Here is a 21,537-nt window from a genome sequence, read left to right on the forward strand (position 1 = left end):
TTCGTATCAAATCTATAAAAATGGATGATGTAGTTGTGTTTTCATTGAGAACAAGGGGCTGATACTTTGGGCCCCCACCTTTTGGGTGGTATGAAGAATAGATATTTGATATCTGAAACCTAAATCTTTTTTTATTTTTATTTATTTATTAAATATTCATGTACACAAGCCAAGTTACCGAGATGGTTGCTATGGCAACATTCAGCCAATCACAGCCGTGATCGAATCATGTTGAGACGATGCCACGAGGAATAGATATCTGCAATATGAAAGCAAAATGTTCAGGGTGTTTTCAAATATCGTGTACACAAAAGTACATGGATGGACGATCGGTTGGAGTTCATTTTAATGTTCCCTGTGTTTGATCTTGTTGGAGAGGCATGGTACAACAAGTATGAACATCCAAGTTATCTGCTTTGTGTGTGCCACCCCACACCCTCTCTTGTGTATAATATACCAGCAGGAGTACCTGGTGTTGCCCCGGTGTATAATAGATTAGTAGGGGTACCAGAACAATCAAGGGAAATGAAACGTCCGTGAAGTTAGCACTCTTTAGCCTTTACTCCAATCAAAGTATGGATTGTACCATTACAAAAAAGGGGGGTGAATAGGATAACGGGTTGAATCGGGAGGGAATCCTAACCCGAGTTACCCTAACCCAACCCAATTCACCTCATGTTTCTCAGGGCATTACCCAATTCATCAGTTTCTCGATTCACCTCTTATTCATGATTCCCCGATGCACCCCTTTTTGTAATGGTACAAACCATATTTTGAATTCGGTAAAGGGTGCTTGGCTTCATGTGTAAATGAATACACAATCAAAGGTTCAAAGAAACTGCCCATGAACAAAGAGTTTTTAGTGACCGGAGAGGACGGAAAGCAGAAACCATTTACACCTTGAAATAATAGAAAGATGTTTTTAGAAATTAATATTTTAATAATGACATTGAACGTGACCCCATTCTTTGGACATTTAGATGTCTTGGGAGATGTCGAAATTGAGGGCAAGCTACAAAACATCATCAATATCTTTTATCAATGTACACGGCTCGATCTGTATATGTGCAATCAAAATAAAAGTTCAACAAGTATTCTTTGACATTACGTTGTCAGGAGTTTCATCATTTTTCCGACAGAAGGGCTATTATACCTGTATATCACCACCGCAACCCAACCACCACCACCAGTTTCCACCAAAACTACTGCACCGCACACCTCCCCCACCAACAACACCCGTCAGTACAAAGAGCAATTAATTAATGGGCGAGTCTTTTTTTGTATCTTATTAGTCTTCTTACCTGTGACATGTCGCAGGTCCAAGGTCAAGAAGAGTTTTGTGGTGTAGTTAGTTGTTGGGCTTCTTGTTGGAGGGGAGGGGGTCAATTTTTTGAAATGTGCACCCATTGGTCGGACAGCTGCCAGACCACACCCACATCTGTCGCTTGACTCCACCCACCATAGTGCCAAGATGAAATTTTATGGGCGCCATCTTGTGTCCTGATGGGTCAAGCACATGAGGCCTATATAGGCCTCTGCTGATTATACACTGTCTGGCTTTGTTGTGTCAGACTTCCATTGGATTTGTTTGGATTGAGCGTTAAATTCTTAGTGAGGTTTAATCAAGCTCGTACACACCTCCCGAAAAAATAGCGTTACGTAATTTTTGAACGGCGCCATATTATGTGCGTTTCTCTCTTGGTCTGTTACCGGATTTTAAAGCCATTCACTTGCGCATAATGAAAAAGTCGCGTAACTCAAATGACCACGTACAGGTTTTTATGAACGAAAGGTATATATATATGTATATATATATATAGAGAGAGAGAGAGAGAGAGAGAGAGAGAGAGAGAGAGAGAGAGAGAGAGAGAGAGAGAGAGAGAGAGAGAGAGAGAGAGAGAAGAGAAAAAAAAGGAAAAAAAACGAGAAAACGTTTTTGAGGCCGAGGGAAGATCTACTGTAATCTATATACCCCACAGAGGATAACCCTTCCTGCCGCTGCTCATGGATGAGTGGGTTGAGTAGACAGATCCAAAGGGGGAAATATATATTTTGTGTCTGTTGCAGGTTGTGACCACAGTCGCCCTCTCTGATGTGGGGCACTACAAACAAACAACAACAATATTTCGGCTCAAGCGGAAGCGTTCGTCCGTTATTAATCAGGTTTTACGATCGCTTTGATTTTATTTTTGGTCACATATCGATTTTCACATTGAATTCCCACACCGTGTGACGTGGACGAAGGAAAAGCAAATATTAGGTTCCGGGTTTTGCATTACGTCAGATTTGTTGTGAGGCAAGCACTTCCGGTGTCCCAGCATCGCCGACGAGACGAGGTTTGTTATCGTGCGCGCATTGCCTCAGTTTACCAGGTTTTGCGCTTTGTTTCTTGGCTCGTGTGAATGTATATAACTATAACTCAATAAGAATCCATATCGTACCGTACATTTAAATCGGCGGTGTGTGTCTATTTTCGTAAACATTGTTTAATAATGTATTGTTTTTTTTTTCATCTTAAATCGTCGATGAGGCGAACAGCCGTAACTGGTGTTTTTATGAAGTTACGAACTGAGTCCTCATTCTCCAGGTGGATAGAGATTGCGTATTGTTTGCTGAAAAAGGTATAGTTAGTATATTGCAAGAAGACTGTGGATGTTTGCGTGGTGTGGGTCTCGAAGGTCTCGGTCAAGAAGGTCTAAAGTCTAAACGGTCTTGGGTGTCTCAAGGGTGTAACTGGAAATAGTCGAAGGGGTTCTTAAGGGTTATGTTGCAATTTGTAGTTAGGGTATAAAGTGGTTAAAAGGTCTAAAGCGTGAATTGGTCGAAAGGGTATGTTCCAATATACGTAATTAATAGATGGAGTCACGGCGCAACTGACAACGAATGAACGAACGTTCAAACAGTACGAAATCATGAATAGACATATGGTCACGTGGGTCGACTGAGGCTTCACCGTGTTTTTCGTTTTTATATACTAGTACACTCGTTCCGACGGGAGTTATATATATTACAGGAGATCTAGGCTTGGGCCTCAAGAACATCAGGTTAGTTCAGTTACCAAGTTTCCTAGATTACAGTAGATCTAGGCTCAGGCCTCAAGAACATCAGGTTTGTTGTTACCAAGTTTCCTCGATTACAGTAGATCTAGGCTTGGGCCTCAAGAACGTCGGGGGTGTTTTCAGTTACGAAGTTACTTAAATGACAGTAGATCAAGGCTCTGGCCTCAAGAACATCAGGTTTGTTCAGTTACCAAGTTTCCTAGATTACAGTAGATCAAGGCTTGGGCCTCAAGACTGTCGGGGGTGTGTTCAGTTACTTAACTGACTAGATCAAGGCTCGGGCCTCAAGAACAGGTTTGTTCAGTTACCAGGTTTCCTTGATTACAGTAGATCTAGGCCTGTGCCTCAAGAACATCAGAGGTTTGTTCAGTTACTAAGTTTGTTAGATTACAGTACATCTAGGTTCAGGCCTCAAGAACATCAGAGGTTTGTTCAGTTACCAAGTTTCCTAGATTTCAGTAGATCTAGGCGTGGCCCTCAATAACACCGAGGGTGTGTTCAGTTACCAAATTTGTTATATTACAGTAGGTCTAGGCTCGGGCCTCAAGAACGTCGGGGGTGTGTTCAGTCACCAAGTTTCTTGTAGGGCGCTTACCAGGTGGTTTAAGCATTCTAGCAAGCAATCCATTCAAAGCCGTTCATAAGGAACGGCTAGAATGGCAAGCACTAGCAAGCTGCTTGGCTACAGAACACACTGGGTTTTCTCCTTTTCGGTTTAGTGTTAAACAGCAGGAACAATTGTTTCAAAAGGTAATCAAACGTGTTTGTGGTTTATAATATTTTTAGTGCCGATTGGGGTGCCCCCACAAAACACCATGATAAGCTATTTATATACATTTACATGGCTTTTGTTCGAGGAAAAAACCCCTTAAGGAGGAGATAGTGTTAATATTAATACTGTTTTGTAATATTATGCTATTATGCTAGTATTAATATTATGCTATTATCATCAGTGTTATTACTTTTGCTATTAGAAGCGGCCTTGAAAAAAAAAAGTCCACGATAAAGCTACTTTAACACAAATATACACCATAACGGATTTTGTCCAAGACCGACGACCCCCTTGGGGAGTAGGGGGATGGAAGGGAAGGAACAAAATCGCTACAACATCCATTGTGTGTGACCCTTAGTCTTCCTGTCAAGTTTAGTTGAAATTGGATAAGTAAGAATCAAATGTATCGTGGTCAAAGATCGTCAGACAGACAGACACCAAATTGTGTATTTTAGTATGATGCTACAGTATAGATGATCGTGTCGCATGTGGAGTTGTTGTTTACGATCCCTGGTCCTTACAGTAACAGGAATCTCATTTCATGAAGAACGTACAAAATTGCGTCCTTTCGCCATCTTTAAAGATAAATCAAAAGCTAAAAAGGGTGTATTTTATCGATTAATTACTTTTGTCACTGTAGTATAGTGCGGTACTGTGTTTCATTCCCACACATGCTTTGTCTTTCGTTGCTAGGCAAGCTCTTTGTTGTGCTGATGTGGTTTGGAACATGGAATGTTTGAAAATGTGCAAAGATAAGCTTTAGGATGTCATGAAATGTATTTTAATGGTGGGTGCAGGAGGATGCTATTTGGCCCATCATCATGCTTGCTTTATATCAACAATTTAATCTAGCAGTTTATTTACTTTATTTCATTGGATGGGGAAGAGAGACAGAGAGAACAATGGGGGCAAGTGCAGGTACATCATCTACTTAGGCAGTTAAGACCGAAAAATAGGGCGTATCGTTCATTTTTTCAGGAAAGCACCAAATTTGGCACAGATGTAGTATGGACCTATACAATTGTTTTCCTGAAGGGCACCCAAAAATTCAGAACCCCTGGTGGCCGCCATATTGAATTTAAACATGACCGCCCTCTGTGACCTATTTCCCTCAATAACTTCTATACTATTAGCGATAACACCACAGTTTCAGTGTCTTACCCCATGTTTTCATGGTCTCTGAATCCAATGGGATCAATTGCATAAAGATTGGCATCCATCATCTTTAATTTCAAGATGGCCGCCATAGTGTTTCCATTTTCCTTGAATCTCTCATAGTATTTTAGGTAAAATTTCAATTCCAAGTGATACACATTGTTTTATTGGTCTCTGATAACAATGGAATGGTATTAATTAATCAAAGTTACACACAGTTGCAGTTTTAACTTAAAATATTGTGGGCACTTGAAAGGTGGAGGCTCTCGCACAGACGCGTAGTACTACAAGCACTGTCCATCGCAGTCACACAGTGATGTGCAGGGCAGATTTGCCCTGGAGCATTTACAGTTGCCTTTACAGGCCGACTTACAATGGCAGCTTGTAAGCTCTGAACATGCCTCCTGTATCAGTGGTATTGTGGTCCAAATTGGTGTCCAAGAAGTCCCTGTTTTCATCCAGCCCCAATCAGCTGGTGATGGAAGTTCTGGGTAGGGCACAAGGGCCTGACTCCATACGTGTCTAGCCTGAAAACATGCACGTTTTAGGTGTTGTTCAAAGGCGTCTGCTGTTGGGGGAATGTGATCAATTGTTCTTGCCTTCTTCGTGAACAAGTGTCAGCGCATGTCATTCACTGTCTTTATCTCGGTAGTCCGGTCATAGAGGATGGCAACATATCTTTCTAGGCTCTGTAGTTCCATAGTAATAGCGTCCACATATGGCCTATAAGCGAGAGCATGAAAGGTCTGCGTGATGCTGGGGTATGCCTACCAAGCCCTCCAGGCTGTCTTTTTCCCAATTTGGGCAAAAAATGACTGTCGCAGCCAGTGAAGGCATGAAATAATGGCAAAGACTCGGATTTCCTGCGGCCAAGGCCGGTGGCAATCTTATGGATGGCAAGGTAGCGGTAGCTTTTACCAGTGCCAATGGCAATCCAGAGTTCCTCCACACCGTGTGACTGGTAGGTAAAGTAGTGTGCTATTGCCAAGACCACAATACAAGACCAAGACAACTCATAGTATAGAAGTTGTTGAGGGAAATAGGTCACAGAGGGCGGTCATGGTGAAATTCAATATGGCGGCCACCAGGGGTTCTGAATTTTTGGGCGCCCCTCAGGAAAACAATTGTATAGGTCCATATTACATCTGTGCTAAATTTGGTGCTTTCCTGAAAAAATGAACGATGCTTCCTCTTAACTGCTCTGCTAATCAGGGTGTTTTTAGGCTGAGCAATTTGCCTTTTCACAAGAGCCTCTCACACATCACAATCCTGGCACACGTAGAACATCACTCGAGCTATCTGCCCATTCTGCCAATGTCCGTGTACCTCTATCCCCATTGCTTCTATTTACCTCATAGCCCCCTGCCCGTCCGACAAGGTTGGAGATGGGAGACATTAAAATGAGCTCCGACCAATCGTCCGACCATGTACTTTTGCGTACGTGATATTTCAAAACGGTTCAGGATTTAGCTTCTTGTGACATTATCTCAACCTGATTAGATAATGGCTGCGATTCGCTAAATTTTGTTGCCATGGTAACCATGTCAATAACTTGGCTTGTGTACGCTGTATTTTAAAAAACATTCAAAATTTAGCTTTCATATTACAGATAAGAATTCCTCATGACATTATCTCAACCTGATTAGATCATGGCTGTGATTCGCTGTATTATGTTGCCATGGAAACCATTTGTATGCGATATTTCAAAAACAATTCAAGATTTAGCTTTCATATTACAGATATCTATTCCTCATACGACCCAAAAGATGGGGAACCGAGAGGACCAGCTCCTTGTTACAGTTTAAACCTATTTAATGTTTCCGCTGGCACTACATTTCCGGACTCATCATATCTTCGTATAGCTAGTCCGAGAATCGTTCCAGTCACTCTATCTACACTGAACCCTCTCTATCTATGGCAGCTATGCTCGTCCAAAGATGTAGTGACCAAAACTGTACACAATATTCTAGATGAGGCGTCACTAAATTCCTGTACAGCGTTAATACTACCTCCTTTCAAGCCTGGTGTTGGCTTAGCGGTTGGGGTGCAGGCTTGGGATCCTGGGTTTGAATCCCGGTCGATCGCTGAATTAACGCCAGAGGGGTTGACTCAGCCTGTCATCCTTCCGAGGTCGGCAAATTGAGTATCAGCTTGCTGGGATGAATGATCCTGGTGTGTACCCCGATTTAGAATAGGTACACCATATCCCTGCACATCGTAAGAGGCGACTAAGGATTGGCGTCAGGAAGGGCATCCGGCCATAAAAACATTGCCTCAAATAGGGAACCATGAGGTCATGGGGCCCGCAAGGCTAACCCCCGCTTTAGCGGGGAAAGATGGCCTTAAAACGATCATTCATTCATTCATTGTTAATACTACCTCCTTTGATTTATAGTTAATCCTCCTACAAATACAGCCTAAAACCCTGTTAGCTTTACCTGTATCTGCCAAGCACTGTGCAGTCTGCTTACCCCATGTATCTATTATCAACAATAGATCCTTCTGTGTAACACACTCTTTTTTACATTATTCATACCTGGTGTTGGCCTAGCGGTTAGGGTGCCAGCTTGGGATCCTAGGATCCTCGGTTCGAATCCCGGTCGATCGCTGAATTAACGCCAGGGGGTTGACTCAGCCTGTCATCCTTCCGAGGTCGGCAAATTTGAGTACCAGCTTGCTGGGATGAATGATCACTGTGTGTACCCCGATTTAGAATAGGTACACCGTATCCCTGCGCATCGTAAGAGCGTGACCAAGGGTTGGCGTCAGGAAGGGCATCCGGCCATAAAAACATTGCCTCAAACAGGGAACCATGATTGTCATGGGGCCTGCAAGGCTAACCCCTGCTATAGCGGGGAAAATGGCCTTAAAACGATCATTCATTCATTCATTCATACACCTTATACATTTATAAGTTAAACTGCTTATTTGAATCTTTTGTCCAATTTATGAAAGCATCTTGACTTTCCTGAAACGGATCACCTCCCCCTCCCCCTCCCTCTCTCTCTTTCTGCTGTTGCCTTACCTCAAAGCATCATGTGACCTACAAATTTGGAAAGGCAACTCTTAACTCCACTTTCCATTCATTGATTTAAATTGTGAATAACAAGTCCTAGAACTGATCTTTGAGGATGACCTTCCTATTACCCAACAACTTACAACCTCCCAGCCTGACATCGTCCCATTCACAGCCACTCTTTGCTTCCTGTCAGCTCTCACCTTGCTAACAACATCATGTGTGGTGCCTTACCAAATGCCTTCTGAAAGTCAAGATGTACACTTCCGGTCAAAAGTTTTAGAACACTTCAATTTTTCCAGTTTTTATTGAAATTTACGCAGTTTAATGTCTCGATGTATTCTGAAATTAAGCACATAACAAATAAACAATTGGAGATAAAAAAGAAATCAGAGAATCATTTTGTTGAACAAAATGTAATTTAAATTTTTGACTCCGCAAAGTAGCCACCTTTTGCAGATATAACTGCCGAACACACTCGTGGCATTCTTTCTACAATGGAAATCAAATATTGTTCGGGAAGTTCTTCCCAACACTGTTGCAGAAGTTCCCACAAATGTGTTGCACTTTGTGTGCAACACGCTTCCTCCTCCATGTTTGACAGTTGGTGTCACACACTGAGGAACCATCCTGTCACCTACTCGACGGTGTACAAAAACCCTGCGTGATGAACCAAAGATTTCAAATTTTGATTCATCGGTCCATAAGACCTTCTTACAGTCTTCAGAAGTCCACTGGCGGTGCTTCATGGCCCAGGCAAGCCTCTTTTTCTTATTTTGCCATCTTACCAATGGCTTTCTTCCTGCCACTCGACCTGTCAAACCTGCAGCTCGAAGTCTTCTCTTCACAGTTGAAACTCAGACTTGCTTACTTCGACCAGTGTTAAGCTGTGCTTGAAGCTGTTGTCCTGTGAGCCGCCTATCACCCAAGCTGTTGACTCTCAGAAACTTGTCTTCTGATTCTGTTGTGGCTTTGGGTCTGCCAGACCTCTTCCTGTCGGTTTCCTCCAGTTTCCAATGTACTACTTCCTGCAGTGCAATATTGTCCAAATAATGCTTCAGAGGGTGTAATAACAGTCTGTTCCAATACTGCTTTCATACAGACTGTGGGTTTGTAATCAAGTAATCAGCAGAGGTTGGGAAACCTGTAGGAATTGTTTGCATCAACTTTCAAGGCTTAATTTACTTACATTGCTGCAGAACAGCTGTAAGTTGTTAACCCATTACTTGTTCCCTGAAGAAGGCCTTTTTTTTTACAATATAACTGTGCAATTTACATTATTTTCCCGTTTTTGCTGACCGAAACGTTAACCTTGAGCAGTTTACTGCTTACCTTTGTACCATTTCAGGTTATTCACTGGACATTAAACTGCGTAAATTTTAATAAAAACTGGAAAAATTGAGGCGTTCTAAAACTTTTGACCGGTGGCGTACTACATCCACTGCCCTCCCTACCCTCATACATCCAATCAGAAACTTTTTCATATAACTCCAATACATTTGTTAAACATGATCTCCCTTTAGTAAATCCATGTTGACTGTGTTGGGGTTAAAAGTAATTAGTTTGAGTGTATTCAAATGTTTCCCCATCAGATCAATTGTTTCTCGAAATAACGTTTACAGCATATTCCCCACAACTGATGCTAAACGAATAGGTCTATAGTTCCCCAATTCTTCTCTCGATGCTTTTTTAAATAACCGTTTCACTCGCCACTCTCCAATCGTCCGGTACCTGTCCTGATTTTAAGATTCTTAAACATATTGGTTAAGATCACACTTACCTGCTCTGCCACCACCCTCATTGCACTCAATCCATGCATATTATCTAGCCCTGGAGCTTTAACCTTTCTTAGATTTCCGAGCTGTTTATTTGCTTTCTCTACTCCTCACTGTTTTAAAAGCACTTCCTCATATCTGAGATACATTCGCTCAGCTATTAGTAATTCCTCTGTAATACTGTCCTTGCCATCTTTTGCTGCAAGCAAATCACTTTTAAGATGTTGGTTTCACTGATTATGCATTTACGCATTTGTATATATGATCTGGTACTCATTAATCCCTATAACCTTACCCCAATATTCCTCAGCGTGTGACGGCGCAATGGGTCGCATATTTCTGGACCACATCGGTGGCACACGGCTCTTCTCATGTGCCAACTGTGACACCATCCTCACTAACCGAGCAGAACTTATCTCCACTCGCTTCACTGGAGCCACAGGAAGGGCCTTCCTCTTCAACAAGGTCATTAGCAGAGGCATAAAAGCAAAACTTCCTAATTTTCATATCTTCACAATGTCAAACCTGCTGTGTCAGCTCATCAGATGACATTTTATATGCATCTTCACCATTGATATACACATTTTTGTGTTACTGGTCACGGCAACATTATTAAGCAAAGCTTTTTTTCAGTGTTGGTCAGGCCTTGCCGTGGCGGCAGAGACCCATATCTTCAATTTGAAGAGCAAAAAAACAACAAAAACATCCCTTTCCATATCTTTGCGTATTTCTGTGTTGTTAATTGTTCATGTTCTTTCGTATGCAGCACAAGTCTATGGGGCAGCATCATTGGCTGAGGGTGCAGCTGTGTTGCTGATTCAATGACCGATAATGGTTAGGACAGGAATTTGGAATTTGTTGAGGGTGCCGGAGATAGGTCGCCTACTCTTCGCAAAGGAAGCTGTGGTATCTTTAATGTCCACCAACTCATGCTGGGGGATGGGATGCCCGTTTAACGTACATCCGAAGGACGACACACACATTGCTAAATCTTTCTGCCTGTGAAGCACCGGAATGAGAGTTTATAGTTGTGTTGGGATTCAAACCCAAGCGAGACAGCTGAGAGGCGAGTGTGCGTACCTCTAGGCCATGCTGTCAGCCCAATGATAATAATAACTAGAACTATGTTTATAGTTTATAACACTAGATAATAATAAATAGAACGGATCCCTGCAACTACAGACCAATCGGCCTGCTCCCAATTATCAGCAAAGTCATGGAATCCATCATTGCTTTGGATATCAAATCCTTCGTCTTCTCCAATGGATTGATATCTGATCATCAATTTGGTTTCAAACCAGGTCATTCTACTCTGGACATGCTGCTTCTGCTTTCTCAATGCCAAACAGGAAATCAGAGCTGTCTCCCTTGACATATCACATGCCTTCAATACGGTCTGGCACCCCGCTCTGCTCACCAAACTCTCCTCCTATGGTATCCATGGAAATCTCCACGCATGGCTGGTGGACTTCCTCTCTGGTCGTAGTCAACGTGTGGCCCTGAATGGATTTCTCTCATCTCCCCTTCCTGTTAAGGCTGGAGTTCCCCAAGGCAGTGTTCTGGGCCCTGTGCTTTTTTTGGTCTTCATCAATGATCTCTCTGACTCTCTGGAAAATCCTCTCTATCTCTTTGCTGATGACTCTACTCTCTGCCGCTCCATGCCTCATCCCTCAGATCGGCAGTCTGCAGCCTCTTCAATCGCTGCAGACCTGGACAAAATCACAGACTGGTGGAACATGTCTTTCAATCCTGACAAATCTCTCACTTTTACTATGTCTCTCCAAAAAGACCGACTGGACAACCCTCCCATCTACTTTCTCAACAAACCTCTCCAAGAAGTTCTGTCACTCAAGCTTTTGGGTCTCACTATCTGCCATGATCTTTCCTGGGAAAACCACATTTCCAAGCTGGCCTCCAAAGCCAGTCGCCGACTGGGCATCCTCCGTCGTGTGAAGTCCTTCCTTGGCACACCTGAGCTCCTCACCACATACAAGGCTTTCATCCGCAGCTCAATGGAATACTGTGCTCCCCTCTGGGCTGGTGCTCCTACCTCACACCAAGCTCGGCTTCACGCTGTTGAAATCAAAGCTTTCAGAATCATTGGAATCTCCCGCAATGAAGCTGATTGTGAGGGCCTTTCACTCACTCACTGCAGGCAGGTAGGTGGTCTTTCTGTCTTCCTAATCCTATCCAGCCTAGCTCCCCCAAAGAGGAATGAGAGAGTGAAGGTAAGCAGAGAGTCTTGATTTTGGCAATTTCACCACCGGCCTAGCTACCCCAAAGAGCTCTGTCCCCCAAATCTGTGCTGTGTCTCCCAAATATTCCTACAGGTCGCACGAGATCTGCCAGCAACACTCTTCTGGTGAAATTGTCAAAATCAAGACTCTCTGCTTACCTTCACTCTCTCATTCCTCTTTACTCCCACCTCTGGAACAAACTCCCTCACTCTCTTCAATCCCACTCCTCCCTCCAGGTCTTTAAAACAGCTGTTCACCACCATCTCTTATCTTCCCCCATCCAAAACCTTGATCATTTCTACCCCCGTTAATTCACTTTTTTGAAATACCAACTTCTTTCCTGAAAGTGCTAGCAGTGTCTATGTTTTATACCTCTCCCACTCACCCCCCCCCCCCACCCACTTTGATGCAACCCCGCCCGCTTTGATGCAACCCCGCCCGCTTTGATGCAACCCCGCCCGCTTTGATGCAACCCCGCCCGCTTTGATGCAACCCCGCCCGCTTTGATGCAACCCCGCCCGCTTTGATGCAACCCCGCCCGCTTTGATGCAACCCCGCCCGCTTTGATGCAACCCCGCCCGCTTTGATGCAACCCCGCCCGCTTTGATGCAACCCCGCCCGCTTTGATGCAACCCCGCCCGCTTTGATGCAACCCCGCCCGCTTTGATGCAACCCCGCCCGCTTTGATGCAACCCCGCCCGCTTTGATGCAACCCCGCCCGCTTTGATGCAACCCCGCCCGCTTTGATGCAACCCCGCCCGCTTTGATGCAACCCGCCCGCTTTGATGCAACCCCGCCCGCTTTGATGCAACCCCGCCCGCTTTGATGCAACCCCGCCCGCTTTGATGCAACCCCGCCCGCTTTGATGCAACCCCGCCCGCTTTGATGCAACCCCGCCCGCTTTGATGCAACCCCGCCCGCTTTGATGCAACCCCGCCCGCTTTGATGCAACCCCGCCCGCTTTGATGCAACCCTGCCCGCTTTGATGCAACCCTGCCCGCTTTGATGCAACCCTGCCTGCTTTGATGCAACCCCGCCCGCTTTGATGCAACCTCGCCCGCTTTGATACCCCCCCCCCCCCCCGCTTTGATGCAACCCCGCCTGCTTTGATACCCCCCCCCCCCCCCCCAGCTTTGATGCAACCCTGCTTTGATGCAACCCCGCTCTGATACAACCCCCTTTCATTGAACACACGTTAATACAACCACACTTTGATAAAACCTTGGTTTGATACAACCCCGCTTTCATCGGACTTGAATTGATACAACCCCGCTTCATACAGCCTATACACATCCACACACACACATCCACACACACACATCCACACACGCACATCCACACACGCACATCCACACACGCACATCCACACACGCACATCCACACACACACACATCCACACACACACACATCCACATCCACATACACACATACACACACACACATACACACAGAAACATACACACACACATCCACACACACACACATCCACACATGCTTACTTGGGGTTTTCCATATAAAATGCGAGTGTCATATTTTCGTCAAAAATAGTCGGAATTTTGCCAAATTTGTTTTGGTCGAGTGTGAGTATACCCCAGCGACTGCCAAATCTGAAATCAGAATTTAATTTGAGGTTGAAATGAGCCCGTGAGGTCGCTCCATGCGCAGCCTGCACGTCGTGTAGTGTGTTGATTAATTAATTCCTATATTTTATACTATATTTTACTCAACTATATTTTATCCGATTTTCGCTGGGTTTGCGGTGGTCGAGTATTCAATTACCTTAGCAACTACCAAATCCAAAAGCCGAATTTAATTCTGACTTGAAATGAGCCTGTACGGGCCGCCTGCATGAATCGCGCCAAGTGTACAGTATTATATGATTCCCCCTCGCGACCTGTGGTAACTCGGGTCAAATTTTATCCGATTTGCACCAGGTTTGTGGTGTTTGAGTATTCAACTACCTTAGCGACTACCAAATCCGAAAGCCGAATTTAATTCCGAATTGAAATGAGCCCGTACGGGCCGCCTGCACGAATCGCGCCAAGTGAAAATTAAGGCACGGCCCTCAGCAAAAGCGCAATTTCTTTATTCGACGATAACTTCAAAACAACAAATCCCACATACTTCCAACTTACCTTATTCTTCTCCTCGTGTTCTTATCTCTCGAAATCATTAAGGGTATGTGAAGCTGCGATGCAGGAAGCCAATCAGTTACATGGCCTGAGAAAAAAGTGTTGCGTTTCTTCTTCTTCTTTCAACAATAACGACTTCAAGCTTCCAGACCGTACATCCAATCATGTTGACATTTTAAACACTTATTCCCTTTGATGAGAGCTACATTACATTAAAATTTCAAGTTGATCAATGCAGCGGTTCAAGAGATAGAACCTTTTAAAGATTTTCGTTCAATTATTTATTGTGGCCAAACCATGAGACTTATTGAAACTTCCCAAGTAACGGTTTAACATCCCAACATGGGGAACGTTTGTGTATAGTTTCAACTCTATAATCTTCAAATATTAGGGAGGATATAGGATTTAAGGTTTATGCTTATAAACATCATAACTCCTAAACGATGCGACGTACGACGTCGTCATCGGGTAATTTTTTGTTCATCATAGGCATGCGATTCTGCATGCAAAGTTTGGGCTCGATCTGTTTGGCCGTTGCGGAGAAAAAGGGGTTTTACTGTTTTTCACGAAAAACAATATGGCGGCCGCAGCGTGAAGTATGACGTCAAAATTTTATGCATTCTGAATTTTTTTTCACTCAGGTCATGTAAAAAAAAAAAAATCATATTTGTGGCATCAAGGGGTCTATTTGTCGAATTCTAACTTCGTAACTTTAGCACTTCTAATATCGTAAATAAACATGTTTTTTGGTCCCATTGCAGAGTTCTTTAGAATGAGCCATGACTCAATTTTGTCCATTGAACCGTTTTGGAGATAGAGAAGGGCAAGGTTGAAGGTGTTTTCCAAGATGGTGCCCATACCACGTGACCTATGACGTCATAATTAGCAGTAAAAAAATTCTACATGTCTAGCCAATCACTTGGTTGAAATTTTGTGTCAATCGGACCAACGGTTGCTGAGAACATTGATTTTAAAGTTTTTAAAGGTCAAAAATAGGTTGGAAAAATAATAATAAGCAAAACTCAAGGAAAAACAAAAGGTATTCCTAATAATAACCTAATAATAATAAAAACTAATAATAAAAACAAAACCTAATAATAACACGAGAAAGTTTCCAACTCCTTCGGTGTGTGCAAGGACGAACTGATTATATTTAGGTTCAGGTCAGAATCCAGATCCGGCCTTTCAGTGGGATACCAAACATGAACTGTTCAACCTGTTGGAGGTATGCGCTCTACCAAATGCCGTTCTTGTTGTTATTTATTTTCAAGTTTCCGAGCTTGGCAAAGTGCAAACCATTTTTTTTAAAACAAGTGTTACTTTGTGAGTTGAATCTGGTTTAACAAATTTTTTAATGTTTTTTTTTTTACTTTATTAAGTTTGGCAGTTACTCCACCTCTTTTAATTTTTGAATTCTTGATTCCATTCCCACCCACCTTTTTCCCTACAAATGTTAACAGGTTGTGAACCTGTCATTCAGTGAAGTCCAGGACCGTGTCATGCTGACTGGTCGGCACATGGTTCGAGATGTGAGCTGTAAGAACTGCACGAGCAAGCTTGGATGGATGTATGAGTTTGCCACTGAGGATAACCAGCGATACAAGGAAGGTCGCGTCATACTTGAAAGAGCCCTTGTGCGTGAGAGCGAAGGCTTTGAAGAGCATGTTCCTTCAGACAGTTCTTGAGCGTGATAATTTTCCCCAATTCTTCGATTAGCCTTACCTCTCAACCCATAGATTACTCTGTTGTCCTCAGCTATCATCCACCAGCCTTTTGCTTTCCCTTGTTAATCAGAATTTATGTATGCGACATTTTGTTATTTTTCTTCCTTAATTCTATATTTTTAAGATGCTTTTTCACAATAAATTGTTTGCATAACATTCATCCTTAATGGTAAATATTGCTTTTTTTGCTGAACAGTGTTTTTTCCTTCAACAAACTTCATTTTTCCCCTAACAATCTTTATTTTCAGAATCAATTTTTATTGCAGTAGAATATACACGAGGCATGACAAATGGCAAGTTAAGAATAAACATGTCCACGTTAACTCCATCTGAATCGCTGTTGCTGCAAAAGGTATATTATTTACCTCTCTTCTGTATCTCCTTTTAAATTGTCAGCGTTTTTTTTTTTTTTTTTTTTTTTTTTTTTATAGTGCCAGCATGTTGTTTACCATGTACCATTTCCTGAGCTGAGCTGTCTCGATTATTTCGTCACCATTTTGTTTGATTTCTTCCCATTGAAGTGTTCCATTCTCATGCGCCTTCAATTTAATTACCTGTAATGTGTTTGCAGAGGACTGTAAAACAAGTGATGTAAATTTTTGCCTTCAAATATTTCCCACAATAAGTTTTAAAAAATTCTACTTGTAAAGACAACCACAAAGCCAGAATATTTTTCACATTAATTCGCTTCACATTTTAAAAAATTGCATAAAAGGAAAATGTTAACCTTCGATCACAGGTCGATTTGCCTTTTCACTTTTTCCCTCAACTCCCCTCCTTCCCACTTTTTTTTTTCTTTTTCTCATAATTTCTGTTTAATTTGTTTACCCTTGTTACCCTTTTAAAATTCCCCTCATGCTATCTTATTTTTTTCCTCCACATGATGATGTACAAATATACCTATTGTTTTGGTTGACCATGCTTTGTGTGTGCGCTCTCTGCAGGAACTGTGAATGTGGCTTCCTAATGCATTAGTTGTTGTGTTTTTGTGCTTGATATATCTGGCACCATCATTGGCTCCGAATAAATATTTTCAGAAGTGAGTATGTACGATTTGATCTTTTTTTATTTGTAGTAAAGTCTGCCTTATGTGCCTAAATATAATGGCAAAAACATATCTGCACAAGATAATAATGCGATTTTGTATTCAACTCTGTTTGTTATATGCATGATGGATGGTAGTTTAACATGGATGGAAAAGGCAATTCACATTTAATCGAAAATGTTACTGGATTGCTGGTTTTTATGCTTCCGTTGATTAGGTTGGTGGAGGCATTATGTTTTTGGATTGTCCATCCGAAAGCCAAACAGGCCAGACGGAAGCCAAACAGTTCAATCTTGGTTTCATCAGACCACAGAATCTTGTTTCTCACAGTCTGAGAGTCCTTTAGGTGCTTTTTTGCAAACTCCAGGCAGGCTTTCATGTGTCTTTCACTGAGGAGAGGCTTCCTTCTGGCCACTCTGTCAAAACGCCCAAATCGGTTGAGTGTAGCAGTGATGGTTGTCCTTCTGGAAGTTTCTCCCCTCCACACAGGATCTCTGGAGCTCAGCCAGTGACCATTGGGTTCTTGGTCACCTCTCTTACCAAGGCCCTTCTCCCCCGATTGCTCAGTTTGGCCGGGCGGCCAGCTCGAGGAAGAGTCCTGGTTGTTCCAAACTTCTTCGATTTAAGAATTATGAAGGCCACTGTGCTCTTGGGAACCTTCAATGCAGCAGAAAGTTTTTGTAGGCTTCCCCAGATCTGTGCCTCGACACAATCCTGTCTCTGAGCTCTGCAGGCAGTTCCTTCGACCTCATGGCTTGGTTTTTGCTCTGATATGCATTGTCAGCTGTGAGACCTTATATAGACAGGTGTGTGCCTTTCCAAATCATGTCCAATCAATTGAATTTACCACAGGTGGACTCCAATCAAGGTGTTGAAACATCTCAAAGATGATCAAGAGAAATGGGAAGCACCTGAGCTAAATTTCAAGTGTCATAGCTAAGGGTATGAATACTTATGTCAATGCGATATTTCAGTTTTTTTCTTTTTAATAAATCTGCAAAACTTTCTAAAATCCTGTTTTCTCTTTGTCATTATGGGGTATTGAGTGTAGATGGATGAGGGAAAAAATGAATTTAAACGATTTCAGCATAAGGCTGCAACATAAAATGTGAAAAAAGTGAAGGGGTCTGAATACTTTCTGAATGCACTGTAGGTTCAGACAGGAAACACGGTGCAGCAAGCAGGAGCCATGAATGAGGGAGCAGGCACACAAACCAGAAGACAAGCAGGCACGAACCATGTAGAAGAAGACCAGAGCGCTCACCCCCAAGCGATGGTAGACCAACAGTTGGCAAGATCAGGGCCATGGCAGGTGGTTCCAGTGATGTCATTGGGGAATGGCCAAATTCCTACTTATGGGGAGGGGGCAATTTGGAATTTCGGAAGAATACACCTCACCCAGTGAGGTGTTGTAATTGTGACGGGTTGGGTCACCTGTCACGGGACTGTTGAGCCACATGCAGTGATAGACCCCGGCACCCTGGACCACTAGCTCTGCCCAGTTCACCCAGACCAGCTGGGCCACCGAACATCAGAGGTGCAGGGATTTTTGGAACTCTACTCCTATCAGCACTGTGTGGCAAAACTTGCAGAAATAGCCAAGTCCATCACCGACTATGGAGAAGGAGACGAGGTTTGATTGGACACAGGAGTGCAACGATGGCTTCCTCAAATTGAAGAGGTGTTTGACCTCTGCACCTGTTTTAGCTTACCCCACCGATACAACAACAACAACATGCATTTTAAAGGCCATTTTCCCTACGAGAGCGGGGGTTATCCTTGCGGTCCCCATGACGATCTTCTCCATTTTGCCCTATTTTCTGCATCTCTCCTTGTTAACCCCTTGCCCGCATTTCTTCTTCCACCATCTTTAGCCAAGTCTTTCTCGGTCTTCCCCGTCCTCTACTTCCTTCTACATTCATTTCCATCACTCTTCTCAACCAGTCACTTTCATCCTTCCTCAACACATGACCAAACCATCTCAACTTGTTCCTCTTCACAGCATCAATCACAGGATCTATTCCCATCATCTTTCGCAATTCATCATTTGTCTTCCTCTCTCTCAACGATACTCCGCACATCCGTCGAACCATTCGCATATCCACCCTTTCCAACCTTCGTTGCTGCTCTACGTTCATTACCCATGTCTCGCTCCCATAAATCATAACACTTCTCACACATGCAGCATACACCTTTCCCTTCAGCTTCATCGACACTCCCCTCATCATCAGCACGCCACTCAGTTCCCGAAAACTTCTTCCATGCACATCTCACTCGAGCAACCGTTGCCGAGTCTGATCCACCTTCTCCATTCAGCATGTCTCCGAGGTAGCAAAATGTTTTCACACCTTCCAGCTTCATGCCATCTCCAAGATCCAACTCAACATTTCCTCCATCTGCAGCTCCCTCTGTGCACACCTTACATTTGAATGTAGCTGCCACGCTGGTTAATGACCCTCTCAGACCACTACATTTTTGATGAACCCACTCAGCGCACATTGTACATTGAATGGAGTTCACTCCGACACCCTTCCTACACACAGCACAGGGCCACTTCCCAGTTCTTTCCACCTCACCACATGCTTTACCACTTGCCATCACCTTCGTCTTTCCGATATTCACCTTCAGACCTTTTGTCTCCATACATTCCTTCCACTTGTTCATCTTTTCCTTCAGTCCATCCATACTTTCCGCAATCAACACCAGATCATCTGCATACAACAACTCTCACGGTAAACCCTCCTTTACATTCTGAGCCAGCACCTCCATCACAGCTACAAATAGTAGTGGACTTAGTACCGACCCCTGATGCACTCCCACCTTCACCTAAAACTCACCACTGTTCCCGTCCTTCGTCCTTACAGCTGTGCGCGCTCTTTTGTACATTGCCATCACTACTCTGATCAACCATTCCTCCATTCCTAACTTCCTCAATGCCCATGTCAATACTTTGCGTGGAACCCTATCGAATGCTTTCTCCAGATCAACAAACCCAAGAAACAACTTCTTCCTCTTCTCCATGTACTTCTCCTGCAACTGCCTCACAATGAAAAGCGTGTCTGTTGTTCCTCTTCCTGGCATAAATCCAAACTGCATTTCGTCGATCTTCACTTTCTTCCTTATCCTCCTCTCCAACACCCTTTCCAATACCTTCATTCCATGCTCCAATAACTTTATCGCTCGGTACGAGCCACACTCCAGAAGGTCACCTTTCCCCTTGTATAGAGGGACAAGGGTACTCAGTTCCCAATCCACTGGAATGCGGCCTTCTTTCACCACCAGATTACAGATCTCTGTCATTCTCTTCACACCCCAACTTCCTGCTGCCTTAAACATATCTCCCACAACTCCCGTCGGCCCTCCTGCTTTTCTACCCTTCATTGCTTTTATCGCTTCCTCAACTTCCTTCTCAGTTATCTTCTCTGCCGGTCCTAAAACTGGGTTACTCTCTATGTTGCCATCCCATTCATTCTCTGTATTCAACAGCATTTCCATATATATTTTCCATCTTCCCTTAATTCCATCTGGGTCGACAACGATTTGTCCCACTTCATTCTTCAAGCAACTCACCCCCATCACATCACACCTCTCTTTCGCTATCTGCTTTGCAATCCTGAATACTGCTTTCTGACCCTCTTCCGAATCCAAGTGTTCTCTGAACATTTTCCTACATGCCTCCTGCGCCTTTGCTACCTCTTTCTTTGCAGCCTTCCTGGCTGCCTTATAACTTTCATGCTCTGCTGTTTCTGCTCCCGTACCCTTCGCCTTCCTACCCCACCGATGACGGGACCTTTACCCTGGACACGGATGTGAGCCAGGAAGGATTGGAAGCAGTTTTGTCTCAGGCATAGGGAGGATGGGAGAGAGTGATCGCGTATTACAGTCAGGCCATGAGTATGCCTGAACGAAATTTTTGCTTCAATCACAAGGAGGCTATGCTGTCTGCCATGAACCATTTCCGCCCGTACATGTACCGGTAGGAATATTTGTTTAGAACAGACCATTCTTCCATGCAATGGTTCAAGGAATCTGAGGGCCAGATTGCACAGTGGTTTCAGAAATTGCAGCAGTACAATTTTAATGTGGCTCATGGGAATGCCGATGCACTCTCTCAATGCCCTTACATGGAATAAAATGTAAATGCCTGTAAATTCTGCATGAGGCATGAGGAGAGGGAATCAGGAGGATCCCATGCTGGGATCGGTGTATGAGTGGGTCCAGGTAAGTAGAAAACCCTGGAATTGAAACATCACATCTTGTGTTGCAAGTGGGTAAACATTCCCTCTGAAAAAACTTCCTAGCTGGTAATAGTCCCAGACCAAATCAAAACCACATTTTTACAACAGGTGTACTGTATGCATCCAGACGGATATTTGGGTAGGACAAAGACAACATCTCGGTCCACCGGAGGTTATATTGGGTTAATATGGAGCGCGATATACAGGACTGGGTGTCGAACATGCTGCACCTGTACTGTTAAAAAGGGACCAACATGGAGGATGAGGGCACCGCTACAATTACACTTGGTGTGGGCCCCACTTGAGCAGGTTGCTATGGACATCCTAGGTCTACTACCCCGCACCCACCAGGCAACAAATACATCCTCATGGTTACAGACTATT

General features: G+C 43.6%; 1 protein-coding gene across 2 annotated transcripts; it reads left to right on the forward strand.

Moving 5' to 3' along the window:
- Window positions 1-2,278: 2,278 nt before the first annotated feature.
- On the forward strand, window positions 2,279-16,914 carry LOC137437963 (protein yippee-like 5). Of its 2 annotated transcripts, none has more exons than XM_068132761.2 (3): window positions 2,279-2,336; window positions 10,088-10,242; window positions 15,607-16,914. In XM_068132761.2, the coding sequence occupies exons 2-3, from the start codon at window positions 10,102-10,104 to the stop codon at window positions 15,829-15,831; spliced, it is 366 nt and encodes a 121-aa protein (XP_067988862.1). In that variant the 5' UTR covers window positions 2,279-2,336; window positions 10,088-10,101; the 3' UTR covers window positions 15,832-16,914. The 2 variants fall into 2 exon arrangements, with proteins under 2 accessions (XP_067988862.1, XP_078622836.1); XM_078766710.1 differs by having other exon boundaries at window positions 2,326-2,372.
- Window positions 16,915-21,537: the final 4,623 nt, after the last annotated feature.

Source organism: Myxine glutinosa, chromosome 12, assembly GCF_964187855.1.
Source record: "Myxine glutinosa chromosome 12, kmMyxGlut1.1, whole genome shotgun sequence".
Lineage (NCBI taxonomy): Eukaryota > Metazoa > Chordata > Myxini > Myxiniformes > Myxinidae > Myxine > Myxine glutinosa.